Consider the following 15,831-nt stretch of genomic DNA (forward strand, 5'->3'; position numbering starts at 1 on the left):
ATGATCATAGCGATTGACACAGCTTTGGACGGGTGTCAAAATCAAGATTAATTTAACAACAATTAATTACGAAAGTAATACTATAATTTAACTCCGCAAGAAGTTAGTTTAACGTATCATCTTTTATATAAAATTAAAAAATAAATAAACACTCTGAACCTAACGGGCCTGATCTGTTTGTTTTGATTCAGATCAGGCCTGGCCTATGTGGCCCAAATGACCATCAGTAATAATGGGCCTACTTATATGCGTCCGAGTTTTTGGTCATTAATACTCCGAATGAGCCTTTTCTGGACAGCCCAATTTTATGGGCCTGTTTGCCCATGATACCCAATTATATGGGCCTGATGTGTACTTTGTAGCTGTAATAAAATGACTTGCTGGATATTATTGGATATTATTGTATATTGACTTATAAAAAATATTAATATATCAGTAAACGACGGGAACGCCGGTTCGATTTCAAACCCAACGAAGCTCTCATTTCATTTGTTTTGGGCCCAAATCGTTCGTCGTCGATAGTGAATTGAATGAATATCAGTATCACATTCACGACGGGGATTTATAAGCATCAGCCTCACAAGAGTTCCACTGGTGTTGTGGCGGACTGGATGGCGCTCTCCAATTCCCCCTCCCTCTTATCGTCTTCTTGCTCGGTATGCTACTACAGGCTCAACCCACTGCTCTTCTCCATCCAACGGCGTCGCCATGTCTCTCTCTCACGCCCTCATTTCATTTGTTCGAGAAGCACCCGTCTTGCTACTGGTAAGCATTTGGTTGAGTTGAGAAATGGGTGGAGACTCTTGCTTTTTGGAGAAAAGAATAGAGAGTCTTTTGCAAGATTTCTTTTATGTCCAAGCTAAAGAAAAATGAATCTTTTCCATTTTGTATCGTTCCTGATTTTTGAAAGTTGAAAATCTACGTGTTTCTTGATGTAACTTTTAGTGGCTGGGATGAAGGATAGTGGTGCGTTTACTTCTCCCGAAGTAGCAAAATCTTTTGACTTCACAGCCGAAGAAAGGATATACAAATGGTAAGTTGATTGTGATAAGATTTTATCTATTTTCACTTTCAGTTATATATGTGAAATGTCCAAGCAAAATGCCTTAGTGTTTTAAAATTCAGTGTTTGAACAGCGTTCGTGATTTTCATTTTGTTAGATCAAGTGACAATCTTCTATTGATACGCTTTTAAAAAGCGGTTCTTTTGAAAGCATCTTTCTTGTATAAACTAGTATATAATCTTAACAAGTTTATGATGGATATTAGGTGGGAGTCGCAGGGGTATTTCAAACCAAATTCTGAGAGAGGAAGTGAACCATTTGTAATTTCGATGCCCCCTCCCAACGTTACAGGCTCATTACATATGGGGCATGCCATGTTTGTAACACTTGAGGTTAGAAATGGTGATCATTTTCTTGGATTGTTTTCAATCTTTTAATTTCTATTCTAGTTTCCATTTTTCAGGTATAGCTGCGGGTGTGTTTACTTTGTGTTTTTAGATGTATGTATTTTTTTATGTGGAGTATGGAAAATTGTGTTATTAAAATAAAAATATAATTTTTTATATTGCATTGTTGGTTTTTTTTTTTTTTTTGTGAGTGAATAGAGTATAATTATATATATTAAATTATTATATTTTTTTGGTAATATTCATGGTGAATTGTCTCACCAAAAAATGTTGGGTGAACTCACCCATGGATTCTCCTTAGATTTATTTTGCATGCACAAGCATTTTCTATTTTATTCTGTTTCAAAACATAGCTGAAAGAATATCACTTGTCAAGCAATCATTTGTTTGTCCCGTCCAAATAATCAATTTACAACTCTTGTATTCTTTATTAGCCCTTCTACTTGTTTATAATTATTGATCTTATTGATTTCATGCAATTGTAGGATATTATGATTAGATACCATAGAATGAGAGGAAGACCTACGCTCTGGCTTCCTGGGACTGATCATGCTGGTATTGCAACCCAGGTTGACATTGCATCTACACTTGTTGTTTTGCATTTACTTGGATCTGTTTGGTTGCACAATATCTTCTGGTATCTTAGATACCGAACTTTAAATTGTGATGAATCGAACACCCTATCATCTTTGATGTACTAGCTAACTTTCAAAGACTGCTGCAATGTTGGTTGTGATTGTCTTGTTGTTCAGTGATCCTTTTAGATTTTTAGAAAACTATTTTATTTTGTCATGAATGCACTCTCATTTTCAGCTGGTGGTGGAAAGAATGCTGGCTGCAGAAGGAGTAAAAAGAGTTGATTTGGGCAGAGAAGAATTTACCAAAAGAGTATGGGAATGGAAAGAAAAGTATTGTACTCATTCTGATTCCATTTTATCTTTGCTTATGTTTTCCCAACATGCTTTATCCATATTTTGCTTTCTTTTGATATTGGATGAAATTTGAAACATGTAGAATTAGTAAATATGTTTGAATGCTAATTCATCCTTGTATTAGGCATAGTTCTCATGATCATAATGAATTGATCATGTGATACCCTTTATAAGTTGGGGGCCAGTTATCTTAAGTTGTTTGGAAGAATCTTGCTTGAACTTTCAAGTCTTGATGTAAGTTATCTCTTTGGTTTTGTTTTACTAATGTGCCTCTTTCAATATGTTACCTGTAGATATGGTGGAACAATCACAAATCAAATTAAGAGACTTGGTGCTTCTTGTGATTGGACCAGAGAACGTTTTACCCTTGATGCCCAGCTGAGTCGTAAGGAAGTTTCTCCAGTAAATCCCTCATCAATCATGCATCACTCGTAGCATAATATTGCAAAGTTTCTACAATATGCAAAGTTTGGTGCCAAGTTATCACAATCTGTTACATATGGTTTAAGTGTAAAGCTTTACAAGTTAAGATAATTGTATTCCTCTTCTGCTTCAAGCCTTCAAGTTAAAATGTTTCAAGCAACCAGTCATGCTATTTAATTTTTGGTGAATCAAAGGTGCATATGGCAATACAATTATCTGGTACTGCTTGCACTAATATTTATTTTCTTACTGTCTGCAGGAGCAGTAGTTGAAGCATTTGTCAGGCTGCATGAGAAAGGTCTCATTTATCAAGGTATAGATTATGACTTTGTAAGAATTTTCCTATTTTGTAGTGAATCTCTAATTGAAAGCTGAAGCAATTCCTTCCTCACAAACTAAAATAATCTAATGGAATTGCAACATCGAAACTTTGTATAACTGTATTACCTTATAGCTTATATTTAGCATTGGGTATCTTTGTCAAGTTTTAGTGTGAATGTCCAATAAAAAGAAATTCAAGAAACGGACTATCTATTTTGATCAATTTTTTTTCAACTTTCTCAAGAGATAAGCATGACTTGAATTGGTGGTCCCTTTTTTTTTTTGTACTTCTTACTACTCGTGGTAATGATTTGAAATTTTGAATACATGTGGATTGAAAGGTTCATCATACCATACTGCAAAACATTTATTTCCAAATATCCACTGAGCTGTGAATGTCAAGACTTCCATGTTGTGCTCTGATATATGTATTAACAAAAGTTTCTTGCAGGTTCTTATCTGGTCAATTGGTCCCCCAATTTGCAGACTGCAGTTTCTGACCTTGTATGTAGTTTATGACTAGTTTTCCACTATCATAGGTTTGCCTTCTTATATATGATTCAATGATTGTGAGGAGGATAGGAGTATAATAAAATTGCAAATGCAATAAAAAGATGCAATGTCTCATATAAGAAATTCATAAAGTAAATTATTATTGTTGTGGAAAAGCAACAGGTGGAAGACTTGAAAGTTTGGGTTTTGAAAAAAAGACAATCAACTGTAATTTTTGGGATTATAATGATTTTTCCTTCCATAAAGTACATTTTCCTTACTATAACATTTTCATTAACAACCTTATAACTTTAATTGTTTTGCCAACTATTTGTCTTTCCTTTTTTCTCTCGTAAATTTTCAGCCAAGCACAGGGTTAATGATACCATTCTTCACTTTTCAATGTGATGTTTTTCATTTTAGGAAGTGGAGTACTCAGAAGAACCAGGTGCACTGTACTACATCAAGTATCGTGTTGCTGGTGGTTCGAGGTATTATGATATTAAATGGTGAAAGATCATATTTACATATTCATGCAATTCGTATGATAATCATGTTATTTGTCATTCCACCGTCATGTGTCCTTTCCTGTTGTTTTTGACAGCGTGGGCTTTGCATTTAGCCATTTACTTACACTTCCTTAATAACATTGCATTTACTTACACTTTCTTAATAACATTGCAAACATGCGATAAGTAAATGTAAGTAAATGCAAAGCCCAAGCTATCAGCAGCAACAGGAAAGGATACATGATGGTGGAACTTGGAATGAATACAAATAACATGACTTATCATATGAATGAGCAGTTAAATAGAGCACCCACCATAAGACTTTAAACTTGTCTGTGCTTGTGCACAATCAGATTCTGAAAGATATGTACATGTTCATTTGCTTTTATAATAAAGTTAGTCCTCCACATAACAGGAGTGACTTCTTGACAATTGCAACAACAAGGCCCGAGACTTTATTTGGTGATACAGCTGTAGCAGTGAATCCAGCGGTTAGTGTCTGTTTTAACATATCAGGAAAGAATTTCATGAACAATGTGTCTTGTGAAATGGCATCGAAGGAAAGCTAATGTGTCTTGTGAATGCCCACAATTAATCAGCTTCTTTATGGAACTACTTCTTTAGTGAAGCTTAGTTGCTACTTGAGTGTGCTTTGTTGTTGTCTATTGGTTTGAAAATATGCTTTATTCCAACTATCTATGACTACTTCACAATTCTCTCTCTCGTTATATATGCTTTATTCCAACTATCTATATATATATATATATTATTTTGGGTTATGCTTCAACCTTTTATCCAATCGAAAGTTTCATTACTATGGGTGTTATTCTCACAATCAGTTCCACTGATAACATTTCTGCTAGTAATTCCATAGGATGAGCGATATTCGAAGTACATTGGGAAAATGGCTATTGTTCCTATGACATACGGCAGGCACGTGCCCATTATCTCCGATAAGGTGAATGATTTTCCTCCATATTTATTACTTTTAATTTGTAAAGAATTTAAGTGCCTCGTGGATTTTTATTTTTATTTTTAGTATAGAAAAGATGACGATATATGTAGATTATGTAAAACATGTCTGTTGTAGGATGCCTTATGGATTAAGAGGATGTTGAGGCTTGTAGCCATCAAAATTCATAGTATCAAACTAAAATATGTTGTCATGCATTTCAAGGCTTTGTTTGATCATATGCACCATACATTTTGGATTTTGTTAAAGAGTGATGCATGCTGATTGCCTTTTTTTGTTCCTACGAAAATATGTGGGGAAAATTTTTCGTTCTTCAACGTTAAAAGGAAATGTTGGAATGTAAATGAACATGGAATTGGACTTACCATGAGATTTTACATGTCTACTGTTAACTGTTTTATTCCCATCTTGAGAATGAAAGTGATGTTTTTTTGAAATTTCGGAACCTTTCAGTTACCCTCCATTGCCTCTACTCACATTCGACATGCTTTATTTATTCAGGCAGGTGTCTATTTCTGAAATTACTTTCTTTTTGAGATGCAGTATGTGGATAAAGACTTTGGGACTGGTGTCTTGAAGATAAGCCCTGGTCATGATCACAATGACTATCTTCTTGCTCGGAAACTTGGTCTCCCCATCCTTAATGTCATGAATAAAGATGGAACTTTAAATGAAGTTGCTGGATTATACTGGTAATTGTTGCAATTTGGGATGCCAAACTGTTTTTATAGGTGGTGAAGAAATTCATTTGTGACCTGATTTTATGTGATTCCTCCAATATGCTAGTGGTCTTGATCGGTTTGAGGCAAGGAAGAAACTTTGGTCAGATCTTGAGGAGACGGGGCTAGCAGTAAAAAAGGAGGCTCACACTCTACGGGTTCCAAGATCACAGCGTGGTGGAGAGGTGTGCAAACATTATTTAGCATTTGTGCTAGTAGTCATTATACTCATTTAATCCCTTCTTCTAATGAAATATCCTTATCAGATAATCGAACCCCTGGTAAGCAAGCAGTGGTTTGTGACAATGGAGCCCTTGGCAGAGAAGGCCTTCGAAGCAGTAGAAAAAGAAGAATTAACTATAGTGCCTGAAAGATTTGAGAAGGTGTGATTACAATTGTAGCTTATGTGCGCTGCATTTGTCTTGGGGCTCATTTTTATATTTTCACATGTCCCAGCTTTGCTCACTTTTGAAGCTACTAGAGTCCTAAACTTGCATCTACATTTATCCCCAGCTTCATGTTAATTATGTGAATATAGAGTTCTAAAGCCAGAAAATCAATTCCCATAAAATCACATATTTTAATTGGTATAGTCTTATTGTTAAATGGCAACCACTTGTTTTGTCTAGCCATATATTCTGACATGGGTACATGTCTATTCTAGATATATAATCACTGGCTGTCGAATATCAAAGACTGGTGTATAAGCAGGCAGCTGTGGTGGGGACACCGGATACCTGTTTGGTACATAGTGGGTAAAGATTGTGAAGAGGAGTATATTGTTGCTAGAAACACAGAAGAAGCTTTCAATAAAGCTCGTGAAAAGTATGGGGAAAGTGTTGAAATATACCAGGATCCAGATGTTCTTGACACTTGGTTTTCCAGGTTTGTCGGTATCATACATGTTTGTGTGTGTGACTGTGTGTTACCTTACTTCTTTATATATTAATTTTTGTCAATATCATTGCCCTTCAGCAGTTTTTTTCAGGGTATGAAACCCAAATTCAATTTTTTAATGGTGGTTTGGTAGTTGTGGATTATTCTTGTTGGCCTTAGTCTAACTAGAGTAAGATATTATGCCTTCTATGCCATATTCTTTTGCAGATTGTTGTTACTTATTTAAGTTACACTACTGTATATTGATTGGCTACAAACCAATTTCTCTACCTACTTTATTTTATTCATACTCTCTTAACTTAGTTGTTGTTCAAATATCGGTTGAATCCGGAATGTTATATTGATGATTGTAGATTATTTAAAAAACTAATTGTGGGATTCATCTTTCTTGTCTCTTAGTTCATTGTGGCCATTCAGCACTCTCGGTTGGCCAGACACATCCGCAAAGGATTTTAAGGCATTTTATCCTACTTCACTTCTTGAGACTGGGTATTTTCCTATCTAGTTTTGGTTTACACTTAATCTTTTTGCATAGCACAATGTGATTGTACATGTAGACACTTTGTATAGACCAGACTATTCTTGGTGGCATTATTTTATTATTATTTTTTTTAAAAAAAAAAACATTAAGTATGGATTGTACTAGACATATCTGATGTGTTGTGTTACTTAAGATTTATTTCTCTCTTCCTCAAAATATATTCTCTCTTGCTGAAATTAATTAGAACTTAAATTTATTTTATCTTCTATCTAAATAGTTGTGCATGAGAATTTAGATCGTATCGGTTATCCTTGCGACCTTGCGCCACTCTGCATGATGCATTGTTGACATCAGTTGCATTCATACTCTATTATATTATGGTTAACAGAAAGATATTTGCTTATCTTATACTCAAAAAAAGAACATAAGAGTAGATGTCTGTTGCTCCATCTAGGCATCTCTTTACTTCAAGCGAGATTCCATTTCTTATAATGCAAAAAGTTAATACAGTTTCTCCATTGAACAGGCATGACATTTTATTCTTTTGGGTGGCAAGAATGGTTATGATGGGAATAGAGTTAACTGGGACCATTCCATTTTCAAATGTTTATCTCCATGGACTTATACGAGATTCTCAAGTGAGTATCTTGTGAAACCAGAACCGTGGTCTTTAATATAATATACATCTCTAATGAGCATCAATCTGCTTGTCTCATATTTTTGGCATTATTATTGGTCATGGACTCATGATCTTAGTTTTGATGGAAAGTTTCATTTTGCTGTTGTCTCTGCTGAGAAGTTAACTACTTTACCACTGATGAGTTCCTCTCAAGAAGTACAACTTAACATTTCCTGATTTTAAATGGTGAAAAAGTAGAGATGCATAACATACACTCTAAATTTCACCATTATTAGGTGCATTCTGAATCTGATATCATTTCTAACTTATTTACATTCTTTCAGGGCCGGAAAATGTCAAAAACACTGGGAAATGTTATTGATCCACTTGATTCAATCAAAGAGTATGGCACTGATGCTCTACGCTTCACACTTTCCTTAGGAACGGCTGGACAGGTTTGTTCACTAGACATTTTCTTTGTTCAAGAATACTTGGTCCCAAGAAATCTTGTGAGGATGCTCTGTTGTGGTTGGCACACTGATATCACAGTGGATGTGTCCCATCCTAAATTCAAAGGTTGAATATCTATTGTTTTTCCTCATTCTGGTATAGGATCTAAATTTATCAACTGAGAGATTGAACTCTAACAAAGCACTCACAAACAAACTCTGGAATGCTGGAAAGTTTGTGTTACAGAATTTGCCGCGTCAAGATGATAAATTGGCTTGGGAAGCTGTACAGGACTTTAAGGTATATATGCCTATTAATATTTGGATAATGAACAGGTTTTATCAATTGATCCGAATGTATATTTTAATTCACGTTGTAGATAGCTAAGTGATTGGACGGCTATTTAAAAAGCTGCAATGATAACAAAGTAGGATTATACATATATATGATGTTTACTGGAAAAATAATTTCATCTACACTATCCGATATGATATTGTTCCTATATGTGGCCATGTTCTTGGTCTTGGGCAGTGATTTATTCCATTGTATCAACCATACATCCATTGATAGCTCAGCGATTTTGCAGTTTGATGCTGAAGATTATCTATTAAAGCTACCTCTGCCAGAATGTTGGGTGGTAAGTTATATGTTGATATTGCTATTATTTCGAGTATTTTTCTACTTTCCAATTAACATGGCTTTATGTGCAGGTATCAAAACTTCATATGTTGATAGATGCGGTCACTGCTAGTTATGACAAGTTTTTCTTTGGAGATGTTGCCAGAGAAATATATGATTTCTTTTGGTTTGATTTTGCTGATTGGTATGCCTCTCGTTGCTTTTGTCACTGTATTGTTACAATTGTTTTTTTTTTATTATTATTTTTTTATTTCAACATAGAAACAAGCCATAATTCATATTGGCATTTGGAATCTGCCTCATGAATCCCCTCTCCAGTCGATATGGATGTCATATTTAATGCATATGACACATATCTCAAATCCTGTTGCGATACAAAAATTCTTGCTCCCGCTCCCTAATGCCTCATTGTCGTGTTGGTACTCAAGACATTGGGCAGCGTGAGTGGGTGTCTCAGAACGCAACCTCAATCCCTTATCTCCTTACTTTCTCGCTTGCATTGTTTGCTTGACACAATCATTGATATATGTGATCAATGTTAGTTCCTTTAATTTTAAGCTCTCTCCTCACATAGGTTCTGGTTGTTCTGGAATACCCAGAAAGGAATGAAGGTTTCATATCCAAAACTACGTTTTGCAACAAGACAGCTTTTCAAGCACTGAAATCTGACATGATATGGTGCCAAATCAATTTTTTCCTTAAATAGTAGCAATGTCTTGATCATGTTCTTTAAGAGTTTCAGTACCTTGCACCTCGTTGTGACCAATGCTCGTTCTCAAACTATAACCAGCTTTCTTATAGTTTAATGGTCATAAAACCTTTCTTTTTGCTTGTCTTTGCTGCTCAATTATTTATTATCATTACTACTCGGTTATTTGTGTTGAGACACTTGCTATCTGTTCTCTTTAGGTATATTGAAGCAAGTAAAGCCAGGCTGTATCACTCTGGTGGTGACTCAGTTGCTTCTGTGGCGCAAGCAGTTCTCTTGTATGTCTTCGAAAACATACTGAAATTACTTCACCCATTTATGCCTTTTGTAAGCGAAGCACTTTGGCAGGTATACACATCTGAGATTTCTATGGTCATACATATGATACATCTTCATCTGTTTTAAGAATTAGCCTCTTCTAGTTCAGCTCTATTGACATTCACAAATATATTAACATGTGGATATATAACTTAGTGCTTATATATTGTCTGAAAGTGTCGCATTTATTATTTGACCCTATAAAAATGTTCAACTGACAGTCACTACCCAACCGAGAAGAAGCTTTGATAGTGTCAGCTTGGCCTCCCACTTCTCTTCCAAGGCATGCTGAATCAGTGAAGAAATTTGAGAACTTACAAGCCTTGGTAGCTCTTTTCTTTTCCTTTTGCTTTTCCCATACTTTCTTGGTCTAATGCAAATATGCGTGTGGGTTTAAATAGTGGTTTTGCGTATTGTGTATAACCCCAGACAAGAGCTATCCGCAATGCACGGGCAGAGTACTTGGTTGAGCCAGCAAGACGAATATCTGTTTGTGTTGTTGCAAGTTCAGAAGTCCTGCAATATATTTCTGTAAGTTGGCAATGCATCATACACTCATTCCTTCTAGAGCATTTGAAGAACTTATGGCAGATCCATTTTGTTTGCCTGATTCGATATTAAAGTTAAGATCTTGAGTTGGTTGTCTTTTTAAGCTTAATACTTCATGGTGCAGAACGAAAAAGAAGTCTTGGCTCTTCTCTCTAGACTAGATCTGCAAAATGTCACGTTTACAGGAACTCCCCCAGGTATCTCAACAATTACACCTCTTTTGAAAAATTGGGCATTTTGAGTGTCATTTCTAGGTTCTACAATGCTTTTTGTTGCCCTGAGTTTTTGTTAATGCTGCACTGGATATGTTTGCTTGTAATAAAAAGAATTTCCTCAGCGAAGGCTTTTTACTAATACAAGATGATCGGCAGGAGATGCCAATCAATCAGTCCATCTTGTTGCCAGTGAAGGTTTGGAGGCTTACCTTCCTCTTGCTGACATGGTAGATATTTCTGCTGAAGTTCAAAGACTTACAAAGCGCATTGCAAAAATGCAAACCGAGTATGATGCACTCATGACACGCCTAAGCTCTCCAAGTGTAAGTATATTATGTTTGTTTTAATATCATAGACAAATGTTTTAATAACTTAATTTTTTATTAGAGAAGTGTCAAGAGAGTGGACACACACATATATATACGCATATGTATACATCCTTTGGTGTGTTAACTGATTGATCAATCCACCCTATACAGTTTGTAGAGAAAGCTCCTGAGAATGTTGTCTCTGGGGTTCGAGAAAAAGCAGCAGAAGCAGAAGAAAAACTAGCTTTAACAAGAAAACGCCTTGCATTTCTCCAGTCCACAGTTTTGGTATCTAACTGAAGTCGCTAAGAGTCCTCGGCTTCCAATTAGCAACTGGGGTGCAGTCTTCAAGTTGTAGCGCGACAATGATATATTCTTTTTTGTGCTGAATCCTATCCATTGAGGTTAGTTTCTTGGGTGTAAAAGGCAGTACATATATCCAAACTAGCGTTCTTATCATTTCAAAATCACTATTATCATCTTATTAAAATCTTTTTGACAGCTCTGAATTTGAAGAAGATACATTTGTTGTGATTAGAAAGACCATAAGTTACATAGAGAAAGAAAGGTGAGCTTTGAAGAACAAGTTGTACTTCCTGCTGATTGTAATAAAATCCTCAGAATATTCTACATGTTTCGATTTCCTTGTGCTTTTGTAACTGAAAATCATATCCAAATGAATGCTTATGGCAGGAAAGGAGTTCATGAACTACACAGCACAAGCGAGGGCTATCTATAAACCATGTCTTCTATTTTTTGAAAGATAACAAAAAATTGCTATGTTCTTGATTATACACAATACACAACGTAGATTGAATGCACTTGATTATGAGCTGTTTGCAGCAAAAATCGGTAACTTGTAAAATCTGTCTACACTGACCTCTACCTTCTTTCCCCGAAATTTTCTGAAACTGCTCTTCTTCGGCCAAACCTAAAGTCCCAGCCAACAGAAGATGGATACAGAGCATTGATGAAGCTCCGGGAAGGAGCCCTTTGAGGTTCTTCTTTGAGTTTCCTCCTTGAAGCTCCACTTTTTGAGGTAGTCAACCTTAAAGATCTTGAAGACTTTGGATCAAAGATTGAGGAAGTGAATGAAGCGCCGGGGGCGCCAAATGACACGGGGCCTTGAGATGGATCGAGAGGATGGCCAACAGCTGCATCTTGATGTGGTGGTGGGAATTTGTCGCTTTTGCTTCTGATTTTAGCATCAGACATCATTCTTAGCCTCTGCACCAAAACATGCATTAGTTTTGCCATCTTGTCTCAGTACTTTACAGATAGGTACTATATGGAAAAAAGACATACATCTAAGTTGATTTGAAGCTCTGCATTAGCTTCTGGAGCAGGAACTGCATGACCAACCCTTTCGCGAGACCTCATTCGTCTAGTGCCATTGCCATTGCCAGCTAAGATCTGAGGTTTTGTGGCAATTCCTTGTTGCCTACGCAGACAATAAGGGACTCAGATTTTTTTATAACAGAGGGTGCTATATAGAAATGATGCAAAGTAGTACCTTCTGCCTGCTTCATCTCTCAGTTTTATGTCCATTTCCTTACTTGGGGGGAACTTTGGTAAGCTCGATGGCTCACAAGCAAATGGCTCAGTTGTAAAAAACTGAAATAAACAGATAGATAAACAAAAAGCACACCAACAAATTAAAGAACAAAGCTTCCAAATACAAGATCAACTATAAGAATGCAAAAACTGCTTACCTCACTACTCAAGGCAGCGGCAGCAGTGCCGCGTGCATCGGCATCAACGGCTAGGAGAGTTTCTAATAGGGAAACAGCAGTTGGTGGAAAATCTCTGAAGGCTTCTGCTATACAGCATTTATAAGGTTGCTGAGGTTTATATAGAGTTGCATTTGGTAATCGCGATTTCTTCCAGTATTCCTCCGATGGCGAACCACAGAGTTTGAATATCTTGTGCAGCTGTTCAACCTATGAACACATTGAGTGAGTAAAGCTTTGACAAAAAGAAAACTAAAAAGCTGTTACTAAACAAGGCAGGAATCAAGAAATCCTGAAGGTGTGTACCTCTGTTCGACCGCGCAATATTGGCCTCCCGGCAAACAATTCTGCCAGAATACAGCCAGCGCTCCACAAATCAACCCCTGCATCATAATAATTGGCTCCAAGCAGAAGTTCAGGGGGACGGTACCAAAGGGTGATCACACGGCTTGTCATTGGTTTCTTGCATTCTGGGTCGAAGAAAGAAGCTAGACCAAAGTCAGCTATTCTTAAGTTCCCATCATTGTCGACAAGCAAATTAGAACACTTAATATCACGGTGTAGGACGCCATTGTTGTGGCAGTGCTCTAGACCGGAAAGCAATTGTTTCATGTAGCATTTGACCTGAACAGGGTAACATAAATCTTACAACACATACAGAGCATATATAACCAACCTTGTACATACATCTAGAAAGCAATCATCCAGACAAACATATTCTTTCTCAACCATAAAAATTCTTCTCAGAATTTCAAGGATGTCTGCATTCAGAACACAAAAGGAATCCCATCCCAACAAGGCCACTAGACACTAATAACTTGATTAGAAAACAATAGCGTCACATGATCATAAGAAGTCAGAGCAAGGTGTATTCACACTTCTGATCAACAACCTAAATCGACAACTAGAAAAGGTTATGAAGTTGTACCACAGTGGCATAATGCACTACATCCAATCGTCCTAGTTTGTCACAGCTCACGGACATGTTCTAACCTATAATCAGGGAGATAGATTTTGGCACTAACCAAAGAACCTGCAGGTTCTCTTTTCAGTGATGAAGGTAAAAGAATTCCTCAGTGAACCACAAGGTGTTGTCCTAATATAAACTGAAGAAAACTTTACTTCAAAATGGCACTTTCCCTGAATCTTATTCACTAACACGAAAGTAAATTAAAAGCAAAAGGTAGAACACAAAATGCCAATAATACTTTTTAACAGCACAATGAATGTAGACTAGATACTTATCTTCTAGAAAAGGAAATTAGAGTTTTCATTCAAACAACTAAGATGTTTCAATCATGTATTAACGCCAACAGCAACCACTATAGTAAAAAACAATAGCAGTTCACTTTTAGAGAGGGAAACAAACAACTTGATAACTGTCTGAAATGGCTTGATCACGATGTCACAGCAATGTCATGTCCCTTATAGACTCTCCAATTACCACTAGAAGAAACAGCCCCGGGCACCCAATTCCCATGTCAGGATACCAATGACAAAGAAATGTCTATCAGTAGCAGCCAAAAAGCACATGATCTTAAATTTCACGAAGACAACAAACCTATCTATACACCCAAATGCAACATAAAGGAACCTCTGTCCACAACCAGTGCTTCACCGACAGAGGCAAATACACAATCTGGAAAAACAGGTAAGATTTCCTAACTGACATTTATGTAGAAAACTTCACTATCTACCCTCAAACTGAAACATAAGATCATCATTTTGCAAAGCTAACAAGACAATGAATAATCCACAAACATGCATATTCAGCGGACATAGCCAAGCATTTGAAACACTGAGCAATGATTAAACACATGAAGAAAATTGCAGACAGTTTTTTATTTTTTACCTGAGGTTCTGTGAACTTGACCGTTTGAATGGCGATAAGACCGGCGAGGTCATGCTCCATATACTCAAAAACAAGGTAGAGACTGCTAGACATTCGGGAAATAACCAGACCTTCAAGTTTAATCACATTGGGATGATCCAGCCTCCTCAGAACCAGTATTTCTCTTGCCATGAATCTTACAGTCTCCGGCTCTAAATTATCAAACCTCACTTTCTTCAGAGCTACTACCTTCCCAGTTATCAAATCCCTAGCTTTATACACATTGCTATACGTCCCTTGCCCAATCTGCACACAATTTGGATTGGATTTCATTCATAGACAGCAGTAGTATTCCTTCTTGTTTTCTTCCTCTATTACATATTTAGCAAGCCTAAGTGCAATTAGGGCAACAAAATTAAGGAAGAAGAGAGCTTAATTAGGGCAAAGAGAATGATTCTTTGTGGGGCTTGCAGAAATGGCAGCCAGTTAATTACTCAATGATCTGATGCACTTATAAGAAACGCATGCATTGCAGTATTGTACCTTTCGAATCAACAATGGTACTTCCTATTCACCGACCTTCAAAGCTATAAATAGCCTACACATTCATACATACATACGTGGATTTCAGAACCGCCGGCCGACGGAGACGGCGACGGCGACATCAATTACCTTATCCAGTTTCTCGAAGGAGTTCGCACGGCGAGGCTTCCAGTCTTTGATGGCGTCCCCGGCGACGTCGTGTAGCCACGACGGCCATCCCTCGCAGCTGGAGATTCCCCTCTTCAGCCGGAACTCCAGCAGCGTCACCGGCGCGGCCGCCGCAGGAACTTCTTCGATCTTCTTCTCCACGACAGCGTTGTCCTGCACAGCAGCGGCGGGATGCTGCACAACCTCCCGCTCGCCATTTTTTTCCTTCCGGCGAGCGTCTTTTTTCCCTCTCCGGCGGGCTTCTCTCTCCCCGGCGGTGGCTCTCTTCCCAAGAACGCACCCCATAACCAATAATTCCCTCAGATTACAACAAAATTCTCAGCCCCCCATTCCACTCCAAAATGCAGAAACTCAAAAACAATAAAAACAATCGAAACCCAATCGAGCTACCTAGAAATAACTGCTCCGCATTAATTGCTCGCTCACGAGAGAGAGAGAGGCCACAGAGTTCGTGCGCGCGCGCGTGTGAGCGCGCTGCAAATGAACCACCGAAAACAAGAAAGCTTAATCATTTTTGAAAGAATGAAAACAACACAAGAAAGAGTAGTCAATTCGAGGATTAAGAAAAACCAGAGATGGATGACAAAATCAATAA

The 15,831-nt window shown here is 37.2% G+C and overlaps 2 protein-coding genes across 4 annotated transcripts; one reads left to right on the top strand and one right to left on the bottom strand.

The window, feature by feature from the left end:
- The first annotated feature begins 502 nt into the window (after positions 1–502).
- Positions 503–11,829, top strand: LOC127241398 (valine--tRNA ligase, chloroplastic/mitochondrial 2). Of its 3 annotated transcripts, XR_007836518.1 has the most exons (29): positions 503–765; positions 946–1,033; positions 1,269–1,395; positions 1,896–1,979; positions 2,224–2,318; positions 2,636–2,727; positions 3,025–3,078; positions 3,538–3,590; positions 4,002–4,069; positions 4,503–4,578; positions 4,962–5,045; positions 5,604–5,752; positions 5,847–5,964; positions 6,046–6,162; positions 6,444–6,664; positions 7,076–7,165; positions 7,684–7,795; positions 8,121–8,231; positions 8,389–8,526; positions 8,813–8,863; positions 8,937–9,049; positions 9,775–9,922; positions 10,114–10,218; positions 10,322–10,423; positions 10,566–10,638; positions 10,813–10,979; positions 11,136–11,368; positions 11,467–11,532; positions 11,658–11,829. XR_007836518.1 is itself a non-coding variant. In XM_051260435.1 (27 exons), exons 1-27 carry the CDS (start codon positions 531–533, stop codon positions 11,262–11,264), a joined length of 3,000 nt encoding a protein of 999 aa, XP_051116392.1. In that variant the 5' UTR covers positions 503–530; the 3' UTR covers positions 11,265–11,604. The 3 variants fall into 3 exon arrangements, 1 of the variants encoding a protein (XP_051116392.1); XR_007836517.1 differs by lacking the exon at positions 11,658–11,829 and having other exon boundaries at positions 11,467–11,604; XM_051260435.1 differs by lacking the exon at positions 11,658–11,829 and having other exon boundaries at positions 11,136–11,604.
- LOC127241409 (probable serine/threonine-protein kinase At1g54610) lies at positions 11,695–15,831 on the bottom strand. The gene is made up of 7 exons (XM_051260446.1): positions 15,198–15,831; positions 14,547–14,831; positions 13,001–13,318; positions 12,677–12,904; positions 12,478–12,578; positions 12,270–12,405; positions 11,695–12,191 (listed from the first exon to the last, which is right to left on the bottom strand). Exons 1-7 carry the CDS (start codon positions 15,519–15,521, stop codon positions 11,847–11,849), a joined length of 1,737 nt encoding a protein of 578 aa, XP_051116403.1. The 5' UTR covers positions 15,522–15,831; the 3' UTR covers positions 11,695–11,846.

The sequence above is a fragment of the Andrographis paniculata genome, unplaced genomic scaffold (genome assembly GCF_009805555.1).
Source record: "Andrographis paniculata isolate CXL003 unplaced genomic scaffold, ASM980555v1 Contig18END, whole genome shotgun sequence".
Classification (NCBI taxonomy): domain Eukaryota; kingdom Viridiplantae; phylum Streptophyta; class Magnoliopsida; order Lamiales; family Acanthaceae; genus Andrographis; species Andrographis paniculata.